The sequence below is a fragment of the Oncorhynchus mykiss genome, chromosome 9 (assembly GCF_013265735.2).
Source record: "Oncorhynchus mykiss isolate Arlee chromosome 9, USDA_OmykA_1.1, whole genome shotgun sequence".
Classification (NCBI taxonomy): Eukaryota; Metazoa; Chordata; class Actinopteri; order Salmoniformes; family Salmonidae; genus Oncorhynchus; species Oncorhynchus mykiss.
In genome coordinates this window covers 18,114,589-18,129,994 of record NC_048573.1, presented here as the reverse complement: position 1 = coordinate 18,129,994, position 15,406 = coordinate 18,114,589, and the positions used below count along the sequence as shown (strand labels likewise).

General features: G+C 46.0%; 1 protein-coding gene across 1 annotated transcript in view; it reads left to right on the top strand.

Annotated features, from left to right (window-relative positions):
- Positions 1–511: 511 nt before the first annotated feature.
- The window catches only part of LOC110531650 (ephrin-B2), a 122,851-nt gene continuing 107,956 nt past the window's right edge, over positions 512–15,406 (top strand). The window contains exon 1 of the mRNA XM_036987496.1: positions 512–2,106. Within this exon, the coding sequence (XP_036843391.1) occupies positions 1,946–2,106 (161 nt within the window). The 5' untranslated portion in view covers positions 512–1,945. The remainder of the gene's footprint in view (positions 2,107–15,406) is intronic.

Below are 15,406 nucleotides of genomic sequence, written 5' to 3'. Positions count from 1 at the left end.
TGTTCTCTTGGCGAGCAGGGCCCCACTGTAAACAATAGTGTGCGGCCACCGAGGTGCCTGTCGCCCGCAGTGCTCTGCACATCGTCAAATCAAACGGCTCTTTCAGCTGTTAGTATTGGAAGTTATTGCTTAGGCTATAATTTTTCAACAATGTCAAAGCAAAGAGAGTGAAAAATATGGGTGGGAATCTGGGGAATGACAAGGGTCAGAGGCCTTGGGACACTTGTCCGAATTAGAATCACATTCACCTAACATAATACGTTTCTGAACACATTTTCCGAATTTGGCTGTCAATGAACAGTTATTATACAATAATAATTAGAGAGAGACCTGTCATTTTCTCTCATAAAATCCCAAATAGGCTATGTCTAGAATAGGCTACCACTTTGTGAACCAGAAGAAATGCACACTGGGGGCGCTCGAGACCTTTCACCAATCTTTAACAAATTGTCTCACCAAGGAATCGCAGCATTTGTCGTGCATGATGGTCAGCGTGAGCGACTGTTTGCTCGAGTATGTGAACAGATGAAGCAGAGAAAGGGAAATCTTTCTTTGAAAGAGGCAGAAAAGACCGAAAGGAGAGACTGAGTTTGTCCGAGTTTGTCCTGCGTGTCTCGGCTCGGGGTCCAGAGCGGCTGCCACCCCCCACAAGGAGAGGGGAAGGAGGCTGATATATACATTGAGTGAAACCGACTCGAACCCCCCCCCCAAAAAAAAAAACCGAAAGGAGTTTTCCGCTCCTTTAGTGCGCCTGCCAGTCGGGAGATGGGTCTTTTTTTTCATTCGAGTATACACCTCCCATTTGCCCTCCCCTTTTTCCCGAACAAGCAGGCAGTCTGTCAATGCGCTCCGAGCGTTAGGCAAGTCAAACGAGTGGGAATTTGAACTAGTGAGACGGGGGAGATAGGCTATCGAATGGAAAACATTGACGGAGAAGGGAAGCTATCTATATTCCAAATGACTCGCCACGCCAGACCGGCTAGTCTATAACATAAGGAAATATATAGCCTATGTTAAACGTCTATTTATTATTCCAAGTTTTATTTTCTTCATATTCCTCTGGTTTAGTTGAAAGTTGAATGGGCTGGAGGTGTTCTAGTCTTCAGTTCTCTTTCTAGTCAAGTGTTTTTATTTGTTCTGTGATAAGTTGCTTCTTGGATGTCAACATTAACCGAGGTTTATTCGCATTCACAAATCATTTGGGATAGGATCTCGGATTTACTAATTGGAAGAGAAGAGAAAGAACAAGGAGTGAGTGGGGACCAGACCGCGCAATGACAAATCCACCGAGCAGCAAGCATCAACGCGTCCTTATGGGGATGGAGCTTCTGTTCTAAACGGGAGAAAATCCTCTTCCATTTTTAAACACAACATTAGCGCTTCTATCTCGATAAAAAAAAAAAAATAAAGTACCCTTTCTATATTGCTGGAAAATCCGTTAAAAAAAGAAGGAATGGGAGAGAAGCCGAAAAGAATCGGCGCAGACAACAAGGGAACATTGTTTGGGAAAAACAATTATAGCTAAGACCAACACGCAACATAAATACCACTCGAAATCTTTGAACGGGATTTCTTTTTGAGTCAGAAGGGAATTGTGCACGGGCCAGTGGACATCGCATTGAGGAGAAAAAATAGGGACTAATGACAAAATAATCAGAAAGTCATGGGATTTGCATAGTATTTCTCCTGGACACGCACAGAAAATATTCTCGATTTACGCAGGACGCAGCCTATATTGTCGTCCAGCTGTCACGGATAGAGCAACTTTTATCTGTCATAGTTCAGTGTCAATTACGCATTTTCTGTTCTATTTTCGGTTTATATCCAGGCGGTTGCCCAAGGCACGATATCTCATATTCACGCATTGAGTGACTCACCTATAGCCTTCACGGCTATAGTCTTTGTTTTGAAAGTACCCCATCTCCAACCTCATAGAAAATATCACATGTATTTTGAAATGAGGGTAAATAATCGGGTTAGTGTGGTTGCAATGGCGCCTCTGAGAAGTGGGAGTAGACTGGGTTTTCTGCTGATAATCTTAATGGATTTACTGGGGACGGCGGCGAGCAACATGGAGCCTATCTACTGGAATTCACTGAACAAAAGGTAAGAGTGGAAAGTAAAGCCTGCGGTGCAGCCTATGTGATGTTTACCTTCTAGTCTTTTGTAAACGATAATTACAGGCCTATCTTTATTATGTGGACGTTTAAAGCTCTCAACGAAGTTTGGAGAAGGGTGTGCAATAACTCCAGGCCTATACAACTGTAGCTCTCTCTCTCTCTGTCTCTCTCTCTCTCTCTCTCTCCTTTCTCTCTCTCGTTATCTAACGCTAAAGAAGTTATGTGCTTTTATGTGACCCAGGCTCGTAAATGCCAGTTTGTATTGTGTGTGTGTGTGTTGAGGGTTTTTACGACAGCATTTCGAAAACGATTTTCCCTTTCGAGGCATGAAATTCGTTTCCCTCATCTAGAGCAGTGTTTCCTGAACTCCGTCCTAGTGCCCCAATAGCGTTCATGTTTTGGTTATTGCCCTAGCACTACACAGCTGATTCAAATAATCAAAGCTTGATGATGAGTTTATTATAATCAGCTGTGTAATGGTAGGGCGAAAACCAAAAGGTGCACCCAGGGAGGGCCCCAGGACCAAGTTTGGGAAACAGTGATCAACCCTATCTATTGCAATCAGGCATTGAAATCAAAATTCTGTGTCAATTATCTAGTTGCATTTGTTTGGTTGTTACATTGTAGTTAATGTGCATGAACTTACTTTTTGCTACTGTCATCTAGGCCTGTGTCATTTCTGGGTGCGATTCAATTATATAGGCTATAGGAATATAAATAGACTTTGAATAATAAAACCATATTCATCTTAGTGGTCTAGAAATCGTGTAGCCTTGTAGGCCAAGTTGACATTGATTAACAGTAGAGGCTGCCTGCCCTGAACACATTCAAATCATTTGCATTTTTCCCTCTGGAAAAAGGAACGTCCATTAGGTGAGAAATGTCATTTTAAACACCTCCCATTAGCTACTTTGCCTAACAACCGAGACCACCTTCCGTCAGTTTCCTCACACCTCACACCAATCTCCGTGCGTCTGAACTGACACCCGGTGGCGATGGCGTGTGTGGTAGGCAGCCTACTCAAACCTCAAGACTCCATAGCTGGTCTCAGTCTGGAACGGAATGTAGGTTATGCGCGGCTATTAGGCCCAGCTACAGATGCCGAGGGCTGTTTTTAAGATGAATAGGTTTTTAATGCGCCCATGTGGTCCGTGGACTGGGCTACTCCGGGGCCTCTTTTTCCTTCAACAGATGCTACAGCGAGGAGAGATCTAATTCTGCACGGCTCTGCCGTTGTAGCTCTTGGCAGAAGCCCCTAATGAGGCTCTGCGTCCCGAATATCTCCCTATTCACTTTGTAGTCCACTACATAGGGAACAGGGTGGCATTTGAGATGCACGCAGAGTCTTCGTCAGCAGTGGGCGTAGTAATCTGATGGGAACATCAGCCTTGGACAATGGAGGGTGGTTTTCATCGAAGGAGTGGAGGGGTAGCAATGGGAGTACTTTGTGAGTGGGCCTAATGCTTGAGTATGCGATTGGGTTCTAATTTAATTGACTTGTCACTTCTAAGTTCTGTTACCTTCATTTGTGAGGTAAGTAGACCTATGTCTAGAACTAATGTAAAATGTAAGTAATGGGAAACCGTGGCGACGCTCACACTCGCTACCCTTTCACACTTCCTTAAATGGAAAGAGACAGTCACACTCGCTACCCTTTCACACTTCCTTAAATCGAAAGAGAGTCACGGGAGAAATAGACCCAACGTTTTACTTCATCGCACAAAATAATGGCTCTGTAAGTCATGTTGTTACATGTTTGAAACATGGTGATTACACAAGTTATTACACATTGACAAGTGTTTAAGAGAAGAAGAACCCCCCACTTTCCCAACACACACACTATATTTCCTGTATACTGTCAAAATGACCACGCACTGCCATGTAAAGCCGGAATGAAATAACACATTCACATGAAGTGCACACATGGTCCACATTTTGGCTTTGTAGCAAATGTACTGGTGACTGTGATGAGGAGTTATCCTGAAGACCATCCCTCATTTCGCTGCTTTTTATGTTTAGGGTGTTCACCTCTACATTATCCAACTCCCCCGCTGCCCTCCTCCATCTCTACACGTGTCAATCTCTTCTTCAAGTTACGTTGGCCTGTTTTTTCATGGACTTTTCATGGACTCGCTGCCTCACTCTCTCTCTCTCTCGTTCTCTACCTCTTTCTTTCTCTCCCCGTCTCTTGTCTATTTCCCATCCTCTTGTCCATTCCTCTCTCACCGCTCTCCCTCTTACCTTCTGTCTCTCTCTCCTGTCACACTTTTTCAAGCCTCTCTCTCTTCCTGTCATTCTCTGTCTCGCTCTCTCACTCCTCTCAGAGCGCAGTGACTAGACGTGGCAAATGAAAAACGTGACACATTCAGGCACTAATTATACAGCTACACAGCAGGGGACACTCGGTGACTAAAGGTAGGTCAGAGAAGGGAGCTGGGGAAGGAGGGAGGGGTGCTGGATGGATGTATTGAAAAAGGTGGAATGGTTGCAACATAGGAAAAGGTAGGTGGAAGAAGAGAGTGAAGGAAGGGGAAGAGGGGTTGGATGGATGGAACATAGGGAAAGGTTAGAGACAGAAAAAAGGGTGAGTGAGTGAGAAGTCGAGGGAAGAACCGAGAGGAGGGTGGAGTCAAGAGGATTCAAATTGGAATGACTCAAAAATGTACGTGAATCGATATGCGTTAAGACACAAGTGCCAGTACACGTTATACTTTAAGGAACAGGAATTGAACCAGAACGATCACCTTGGGAGAATCTCCCCTAGACATACATTATCCTTATCCCAGACACACTTAACACACACACACACACCTTTATTCCTATCTCAGCATCTCCCATTATCAACTACACGCTGGGCTAATGAAAGATCGAATCTGTTATTACTCTCCGTGAGTTAGGAGTGGGACTGGAAGGGAAGCTGGTCGCTAATGCTGTACACACACACACACACACACACACACACACACACATCAGGCCGATGGCGTTGGGTCACATTGGCTGGGTCTCTGTACAGAGAGTGCACCACCCTTGGAGATGCATGTGTCTACACACACACACAGTAGAAGATAAATGGCTTCATTAGATGTGATATGATTTTAGCCTATGCTAGGGTTTTGGATGCTCCAATGCGTACGATAAGATTGGGAGTTGTTAAAGGGTTTGAGGGTTGCATGCCTCTCGAACTGGTCTGGTCTATCAGCCTAAATCAGTCTGCTCTCTCCCTGTCTCTCTCTCCCTGTCTCTCTCTCCCTGTCTCTCTCTCTCTGTCTCTGTCTCTCTCTCTCCCTGTCTCTCTCTCCCTGTCTCTCTCTCCCGGTCTCTCTCTCCCTATCTCTCTAACCTAAAAGGGTTCTTCAGCTGTCCCCATACCAGAACCCTTTTGGATTCCATGTGTAACCATTTCCACAGAGGGTGTAAAAGAAGGGTTCTCCCTGGCACTGAAAAGGCTTCTCCTATGGGGACAGCCCAAGAACCCTTTTGGAACCTTTTCTAAGAGTGTAGGTCATTGTAAACGTGTGTGTGTGGGTGGGTGTCTCCCCTCGACTGCTTCCAGATTCTCAATAATGAATTAATCGTCTGCTAATTTAATGCCGGATAAAAGGCTGGTTAACTAGGCTAATCGTTTCAAGTAAAAAATGAAAACAAAACACAACACAACAGGGTCTCAAAACAGAAAGGTTGCTGAGAATGTAATCGGGAGGGGGGATGTTACTGTAGGTTATATTATTAATGCAGTGTACTTTATGGTGAATTAGTGACTATTTGTATGGGTACAATCAAACCTTAATTCAACCATAAATCCACCCTTACGTTTCCCTAAAAAGGAAGGATGTATTTTCCATTGAGGGATTTCTGTTGTGTGGATAGGAGTGTATAAGAAGCAGTAAGCTTAGTCACACGGATCCTGGGGCAAAAAAATGATTAGCGAATATCTACTGTTAAGTTTAATAGGGGGATGAAGAAGAAAAGGGTAGGAGCTTGGAGTTCACTGGAGGGAGGAGAGGCAGATAGAGAGATAGAGAGAGAGATATATAGAGAGAGATATAGAGAGATATAGAGAGAGAGAGATATAGAGAGAGAGATATAGAGAGAGAGAAGGATGAAACTCAGGGAGAAAGGGAGAGTATGAGGAGCTGCTTGTCTCCTAGCTGCACGGTGAAGCATCCTCAGCAGCAGGCACTTGTTTTTGCTCCTCTAACTGAAAAGGCCAAGTTCTGTGTGAGAGAGAGTTTACGAGGCGAAAGCGTCGGGAGATATGAATAGAGCTTTCAGCTGATGTGGCAGAAAAGAACAGGCTAGCCACTACACTACACAGCTGGCTCACTGAGAGAGAAACTAGTAAGGTAGCCAGCCAGGCGGGTAGCCAGCCATGGAGGGCAGGTAGGCAGGGTAGTAGTGGGGTGTCCTTTTCTGTCTCTCTGCTCCCTGGGGTATGAGATCAAGCAGGCAGACACACACATGGACATGTCTCTCACACACAAACGCACAAAACACACACACACACACACACACACACACACTGTGCATTACACTGAATACTCAGACGACCTTACTTAACTACCCCTTTGAAGCGTGTGAGTGTGTGGGCTTCATATATCACAGCCACTGTGTGTGTGAAGTGAGAGTCCAACACACACCATGCCCAGACAGCATGTCAGAAGCCCAGACACACACATGAGGTTTCAGGAATGAATGGTAGTCTGATACATTGTGGTTCTTTAGGTTCACTAGTTGTATAGGTTTCAGTCCCCGGGTACTTAGCTGAGTAACTGTCAAAATCACAATATGAGAAGATCTCCACCTGTAACAGACAGACTGGCAGAATGGTCTCTCTAAAGTTATAGGGGACTGGTGGACTGCGTGCTCACACACACACAGTGAAAAGCAAGGGGGCCTCTCTCTGCTCTCCAGTACATCCGGATGAAGAGCAGTGCCCTGGGGTGCAACACAATAATATCCATCCACATGGCCTTTAGATCAGCAGGCTGGCCCACTGAGATCTACGATTCTGATCCTCCTGATCCACTGGTTAAACAAAGCTAATCGGCCTTGGCCTGGGTGTGTGTAGGAGAGATGGGGAGACATGGGCAAGGGGTGGTGCCCCCCAAATCCCCCCAGGTTTCCTCTGATCTAGGATCCGCTCTCAGCACGTGGCCCCTCTGTCAATCCCACCCCAGCCTCCCAGTCCTCCGGTCCTCTCTGAGCCAGACCAAATGCCTCCGTGAGGGGGGATGATCCTGCTTAGAGGGGACAGTGTGAACCAAGCTAATGAGTGGCCTGGCCTCACCACGGCTGGGCTGAGCTGGTCTGGGATTGACCTCACAGGGCAATCGTCCTCCTGCTCCTCCTCCCCCTCTTTCCTCTCCTCCTCCCCCATCTCCTCCTACTCCTTCCTCTCCTGTCTCCTCCTACTCCTTCCTCTCCTCCTCCCCCATCTCCTCCTACTCCTTCCTCTCCTCCTCCTACTCTTCCTCTCCTCCTACTCCTTCCTCTCCTCCTCCCCCGTCTCCTCCTACTCCTTCCTCTCCTACTCCTTCCTCTCCCTCCTCTTACAGATGCTAAGATGCACAGACCTGACCCCACAGACCTGTGGCCTGGATTGCAATTATTTATTTTTATTTTACCTTTATTTAACTAGGCAAGTCAGTTAAGAACAAGTTCTTATTTTCAATGACGGCCTAGGAACAGTGGGTTAACTGCCTGTTCAGGGGCAGAATGACAGATTTGTACCTTGTCAGCTCGGGGGTTTGAACTTGCAAACTTCTGGAGACTTTTATCTCCCTCACCAACTTTAAATATCTGCTATCTGAGCAGCTAACCGTTCGCTGCAGCTGTACATAGTCCATCTGTAAATAGCCCACCCAATCTACCTACCTCATCCCCATACTGTTTTTATTTTATTTACTTTTCTGCTCTTTTGCACACCAGTATCTCTACCTGCACATGTTCATCTGCTCATCTATCACTCCAGTGTTAATCTGCTAAATTGTAATTATTCGCTGCTATGGCCTATTTATTGCCTACCTCCTCATGCCTTTTGCGCACACTGTTTATAGATTATTTTTTTTCTACTGTGTTATTGACTTGTTTATTGTTTACTCCATGTGTAACTCTGTGTTGTTGTCTGTTCACACTGCTATGCTTTATCTTGGCCAGGTCGCAGTTGCAAATGAGAACTTGTTCTCAACTAGCCTACCTGGTTAAATAAAGGTGAAATAAAATAAATAAAATAAATAAAACTAGTCCAACTCTCTAACCACTAGGCTACCCTGCCGCCCCAATTATCACCTCTGTGTGTGTGTGTGTCAGTACCTGTTTGTGTGTGTGTTCCAACCAAGGTGTGTTCCTATCCCCCTCAGGTTGGTAAGGCGAGGCCTTCATTTGCATGCCTGGCTCAAAGTTATGCAGAAAAGCACATAAACACAAAGCAATGGATAAAGCCACAGTTATTCTGTTATCTCCCATTCCTGAGAAACTAGATCTATTCAAAACAGTTCCTGTCTGTCTTTGAGCTAGTGGCGTCAAATGGTCTCTTTTCACCCACAAAACTTTGGCTGTGTTTGAAATGGCACCCTATTTAGTGCACTACTTTTGTCCAAGGCCCATAGGGAATTGTTGTTCACTATATAGGGAATAGGGTGCCATTTGAGAGACACCCTTTGTCTGTTCCTAACAGAAGTGCTCAGTTCTGTGTTTATTCATGTCAGTTTTAGTCAAACATGTTTTATGTTTATCTCTTTTGGCAACTGTGTATGAGTGCGCTCGTGTGCGTGTGTGTGTGTGTGTGTGTGTGTGCACGCGTTTGTGTGTCAGAGAGCAATGGGAATGTTTATCCTGACCTAGCCAGCTGAATCATGTCACAGTAACACAGTAACTGACAGTGCTTACTGACTCTTTGGGGAGGAGGAGGAGGGAGAGAGAGAGAGAGAGAGAGAGAGAGAGAGAGAGAGAGAGAGGTGGATGAGGACATGAGGTCTGGCACTGGTGGCGAGAGAGAGAGGAGGAGAGGCCGGTGATTGACTGGGGAGGGAGAGAGGAATGGAGAAAGTGGGAGTAGAGGAGAGTTAGCAGAGGGGTGAAGGGGCTGTGGTCTGATGTGTCGTGACCCAGATAGTGAGTGATGGCCAATTGATCATCATCACCCTGAGAGCTTCTTCCTGTGTGCCATTAACACAGCCGAAGACACATTCTTCACAATATCTCACACACACACGCACAGAGTTGACCACAGCACACAGCTATAATATGGGAAGAGGCTATGATACTGCTTGGCCATACTACCCCAACCTTCTCCTTCTCCTATTACTGTTATCTTATAACCCTCATAACACTTCTGCCTGGTTTATACTCTACTTACTGCTATTCATACAGGTTCATGTGATACTCCAGGGCTTTTGTATCATTTCAGCCAGTAGTTTTCAAAGTGGTGCTCACGAGCCCAAACGGGTCCCTGAAAATTGTGAACAATGAATTGTACACTGCGTTTTTTGTTGTTGTTGCAAATTCGTATGATATGTTACGGATTCCAGTTTGTACGACATGTTCCGAGTTTGTAAGTGCTTAAGATCCAGGAATGCGTCTTCAATACTACTTCCTACCACTGTCTCTGTGTCCATGTGTTCGTAACTAGAACCCACTGGCATAGGGACAGCCTGTATGAATTCAGTTCCCTTCAGTCCATCTGGCCAGACCATTAGACCACATCTACAGCACTTTGAAGGGAAACCATGACCTTGTCTAGCTAGCTAGCCTATTTCTGAGGGATTAGACTACACAAACTCCACTCAGTATCCTTAGTGATCAGGGTTGTGTTCATTAGGCACCAAACAGAAGAAAACAGATTGAAACAGGGAGGGGCTACCATGAAACTTCAATTAGGCACTGAGTCTCAAATAGCCTAAATGAATTGTTTACGAGGTTACCATGAATTTCCATGAATTGTTTACGAGGTTTAATGTTTAATTTGTTACATTAAAGTTGCAGTATGTAACATAAAACTGTGAGTTATAGATCTGTCATTCTCATTGAAAGCACATCTAAAAAAGTGATAGATCTGTTCTATGTGCACTATTTCTATGCTTCCCATTTTTAAGTTTAATTTTTGCATCTTGCATCAGCTTCAAACAGCTGAAAATACAACATTTTTGGTTCTGGAAAATATATTTCACAGTGGTTTTGATGGTACAATGATTCTCTACACTATACTTGCTTGTTTTGTCACAAACTAAAATTAGGAAATGGCAGAACAATTTCTGAATAGTGCATCTTTAAATAATTCAGTAACTACTCAAAACAATTATGTCAATCATCCATTTTCATCAATAAGAACAGCAGAAAATGCACAGTCAAAGAGGAGAATGATTATTGTCAAGGAATTATTCTTATTTTTTATAGAGGCATACATAAACAGAAAACACGTGCCGGTGTCTAAATGATAACACATTAGTGCAGGAAATTAAGAAATTGATTAAAATGCTGGAAGTGAATGCTGGAATTAACAATTAACTATGCAAATGAGCAAAAGTTGTGGGCATTAAGGAAAGGCTGTCATTAGAGCCTGTTGTGTTCAGTGATTTAAGAAAATAAATGCTGGGCTATTATTTTAAGCTTTACGGTATCTGAACTACCTGACTAGGTGTTGCCTTTTTCCGTTGCAAAACATTTTTGTTTGGTGTGCACTAATGAATATGACCCTGGATGCAAGGTGTCTGTGTACAAAATGTTGTCGGGAACGGTTGTTGTTAGTCGGCTATGAAGATAATCGAGTGAAAGAGGGAGAGAATAATGCAAGGACAGAGGTTCTCCACTCTGCATAGTAGCGCCGGTGACCAGGATGTTAGGTCTCTGTGTACAACACGTTGGAATGGGAAAAGAGGACATTGCCATAGACTGTGAACACAGTCTTTGTTGTCCACGACAACTCCATAACAAGATCCGTCTTGTATAGAGGTTGCTCCACCAACAGGATTAAATCGGATCCTCTGGCTGCTTACACACACACACACACACACACACACACAGACGCACAAACTTACACCCACATCTTACTATGCATGCCTGGAGGTATGGAGCGAGCTGGTTTTTCTCTTTTGACGTTTTCTCTCTTTCTATTTGTCCGCCTGTCTTGTGGTAAGCACTGACACACACACACACACACACACACACACACACACACACACACACACCCACACACATATTCATTTTTTTTTATTGCTCCCAGTGCTGGCCCAAGTCCAACTGGAGGAGTTACATTTCCTTGGAGGCGCACCCCTCTCCTTCAGTAGCGTATCGCTCACTTCTTATTCTACTTTTCACTCCCTCCTTTCTCCCCCCCCCTCTCCTCGCCATCAACAAAAGAGCTCCCCCTCAGTGCCTTGCTGAAAGGCCACACACACACACACACACACACACAGACACACAGACACACACATCACATATGCACACACACAGACAAACACACTTTCTCACACACACACACACACACACACACACATACACACAGACACACACATCACATATGCACACACACAGACAAACACACTTTCTCACACACATACACTTCTAACTTATTCTTAACGTCTCTCTTCTGCTAAATTAGTCTGCCTCTACTTACTATTCCCGAGTTCACTTCTCCTTCCCTCTTCCTTCTGTCTTCCTCCTTCACTTCTTCTTCCCTCTTCCTTCTGTCTGTCTTCCCCACTTCACTTCTCCTTCCCTCTTCCTTCTGTTTTCTCCCTTCACTTCTCCTTCCTTCTGTCTTCCTCCTTCACTTCTTCTTCCCTCTTCCTTCTGTCTGTCTTCTCCCTTCACTTCTTCTTCCCTCTTCCTTCTGTCTGTCTTCCCCACTTCACTTCTCCTTCCCTCTTCCTTCTGTTTTCTCCCTTCACTTCTCCTTCCTTCTGTCTTCCTCCTTCACTTCTCCTTCCCTCTTCCTTCTGTTTTCTCCCTTCACTTCTCCTTCCTTCTGTCTTCCTCCTTCACTTCTCCTTCCCTCTTCCTTCTGTCTGTCTTCCCCACTTCACTTCTCCTTCCCTCTTCCTTCTGTCTTCCTCCTTCACTTCTCCTTCCCTCTTCCTTCTGTCTTCCTCCTTCACTTCTCCTTCCCTCTTCCTTCTGTCTTCCTCCTTCACTTCTCCTTCCCTCTTCCTTCTGTCTTCCTCCTTCACTTCTTCTTCCCTCTTCCTTCTGTCTGTCTTCCCCACTTCACTTCTCCTTCCCTCTTCCTTCTGTTTTCTCCCTTCACTTCTCCTTCCTTCTGTCTTCCTCCTTCACTTCTCCTTCCCTCTTCCTTCTGTCTGTCTTCCCCACTTCACTTCTCCTTCCCTCTTCCTTCTGTCTTCCTCCTTCACTTCTTCTTCCCTCTTCCTTCTGTCTTCCTCCTTCACTTCTCCTTCCCTCTTCCTTCTGTCTTCCTCCTTCACTTCTCCTTCCCTCTTCCTTCTGTCTTCCTCCTTCACTTCTTCTTCCCTCTTCCTTCTGTCTGTCTTCCCCACTTCAATTCTCCTTCCCTCTTCCTTCTGTTTTCTCCCTTCACTTCTCCTTCCTTCTGTCTTCCTTCTTCACTTCTTCTTCCCTCTTCCTTCTGTCTGTCTTCTCCCTTCACTTCTCCTTCCCTCTTCCTTCTGTCTTCCCCCTTCACTTCTCCTTCCTTCTGTCTTCCCCCTTCACTTCTCCTTCCTTCTGTCTTCCCCCTTCACTTCTCCTTTCTTCTGTCTTCCCCCTTCACTTCTCTTTCCTTCTGTCTTCCCCCTTCACTTCTCTTTCCTTCTGTCTTCCCCCTTCACTTCTCCTTCCTTCTGTCTTCCCCCTTCACTTCTCCTTCCCTCTTCCTTCTGTCTTCCCCCTTCACTTCTCCTTCCTTCTGTCTTCCCCCCTTCACTTCTCCTTCCCTCCTCCTTCTGTCTTCCCCCTTCACCTCTCCTTCCTGCTGTCTTCCCCCTTCACTTCTCCTTCCCTCTTCCTTCTGTCTTCCCCCTTCACTTCTCCTTCTCTCTGTCTTCCCCTTTCACTTCACACTTCCTTCTGTCTTCCCCCTTCACTTCTCCTTCCTTCTGTCTTCCCCCTTCACTTCTCCTTTCTTCTGTCTTCCCCCTTCACTTCTCTTTCCTTCTGTCTTCCCCCTTCACTTCTCCTTCCTTCTGTCTTCCCCCTTCACTTCTCCTTCCCTCTTCCTTCTGTCTTCCCCCTTCACTTCTCCTTCCTTCTGTCTTCCCCCCTTCACTTCTCCTTCCCTCCTCCTTCTGTCTTCCCCCTTCACCTCTCCTTCCATGTGTCTTCCCCCTTCACTTCTCCTTCCTTCTGTCTTCCCCTTAACTTCTCCTTCCCTCTTCCTTCTGTCTTCCCCCATCACTTCTCCTTCCATCTTCCTTCTGTCTTCCCCCATCACTTCTCATTCCATCTTCCTTCTGTCTTCCCCCTTCACTTCTCATTCCCTCTTCCTTCTGTCTTCCCCATTCACTTCTCCTTCCTTCTGTCTTCCCCCTTCACTTCTCCTTCCCTCTTTCTTCTGTCTTCCCCCTTCACTTCTCCTTCCCTCTTTCTTCTGTCTTCCCCCTTCACTTCTCCTTCCCTCTTCCTTCTGTCTTACCCTTCACTTCTCCTTCCATGTGTCTTCCCCCTTCACTTCTCCTTCCTTCTGTCTTCCCCTTAACTTCTCCTTCCCTCTTCCTTCTGTCTTCCCACCTCCACTTTGCCTTCCTTCTTCCTTCTGTCTTCCCCCTTCACTTCTCCTTCCCTCTTTCTTCTCTCTTCCCCCTTCACTTCTCCTTCCCTCTTCCTTCTGTCCTACCCTTCACTTCTCCTTCCATGTGTCTTCCCCCTTCACTTCTCCTTCCTTCTGTCTTCCCCTTAACTTCTCCTTCCCTCTTCCTTCTGTCTTCCCCCATCACTTCTCCTTCCATCTTCCTTCTGTCTTCCCCCATCACTTCTCATTCCATCTTCCTTCTGTCTTCCCCCTTCACTTCTCCTTCACACTTCCTTCTGTCTTCCCCCTTCACTTCCCCTTCCTTCTGTCTTCTCCCTTCACTTCTCCTTCCCTCTTCCTTCTGTCTTCCCCCTTCACTTCTCCTTCTCTCTGTCTTCCCCTTTCACTTCACACTTCCTTCTGTCTTCCCCCTTCACTTCTCCTTCCTTCTGTCTTCCCCCTTCACTTCTCCTTTCTTCTGTCTTCCCCCTTCACTTCTCTTTCCTTCTGTCTTCCCCCTTCACTTCTCCTTCCTTCTGTCTTCCCCCTTCACTTCTCCTTCCCTCTTCCTTCTGTCTTCCCCCTTCACTTCTCCTTCCTTCTGTCTTCCCCCCTTCACTTCTCCTTCCCTCCTCCTTCTGTCTTCCCCCTTCACCTCTCCTTCCTGCTGTCTTCCCCCTTCACTTCTCCTTCCCTCTTCCTTCTGTCTTCCCCCTTCACTTCTCCTTCTCTCTGTCTTCCCCTTTCACTTCACACTTCCTTCTGTCTTCCCCCTTCACTTCTCCTTCCTTCTGTCTTCCCCCTTCACTTCTCCTTTCTTCTGTCTTCCCCCTTCACTTCTCTTTCCTTCTGTCTTCCCCCTTCACTTCTCCTTCCTTCTGTCTTCCCCCTTCACTTCTCCTTCCCTCTTCCTTCTGTCTTCCCCCTTCACTTCTCCTTCCTTCTGTCTTCCCCCCTTCACTTCTCCTTCCCTCCTCCTTCTGTCTTCCCCCTTCACCTCTCCTTCCATGTGTCTTCCCCCTTCACTTCTCCTTCCTTCTGTCTTCCCCTTAACTTCTCCTTCCCTCTTCCTTCTGTCTTCCCCCATCACTTCTCCTTCCATCTTCCTTCTGTCTTCCCCCATCACTTCTCATTCCATCTTCCTTCTGTCTTCCCCCTTCACTTCTCCTTCACACTTCCTTCTGTCTTCCCCCTTCACTTCCCCTTCCTTCTGTCTTCTCCCTTCACTTCTCCTTCCCTCTTCCTTCTGTCTTCCCCCTTCACTTCTCCTTCTCTCTGTCTTCCCCTTTCACTTCACACTTCCTTCTGTCTTCCCCCTTCACTTCTCCTTCCTTCTGTCTTCCCCCTTCACTTCTCCTTTCTTCTGTCTTCCCCCTTCACTTCTCTTTCCTTCTGTCTTCCCCCTTCACTTCTCTTTCCTTCTGTCTTCCCCCTTCACTTCTCCTTCCTTCTGTCTTCCCCCTTCACTTCTCCTTCCCTCTTCCTTCTGTCTTCCCCCTTCACTTCTCCTTCCTTCTGTCTTCCCCCCTTCACTTCTCCTTCCCTCCTCCTTCTGTCTTCCCCCTTCACCTCTCCTTCCTGCTGTCTTCCCCCTTCACTTCTC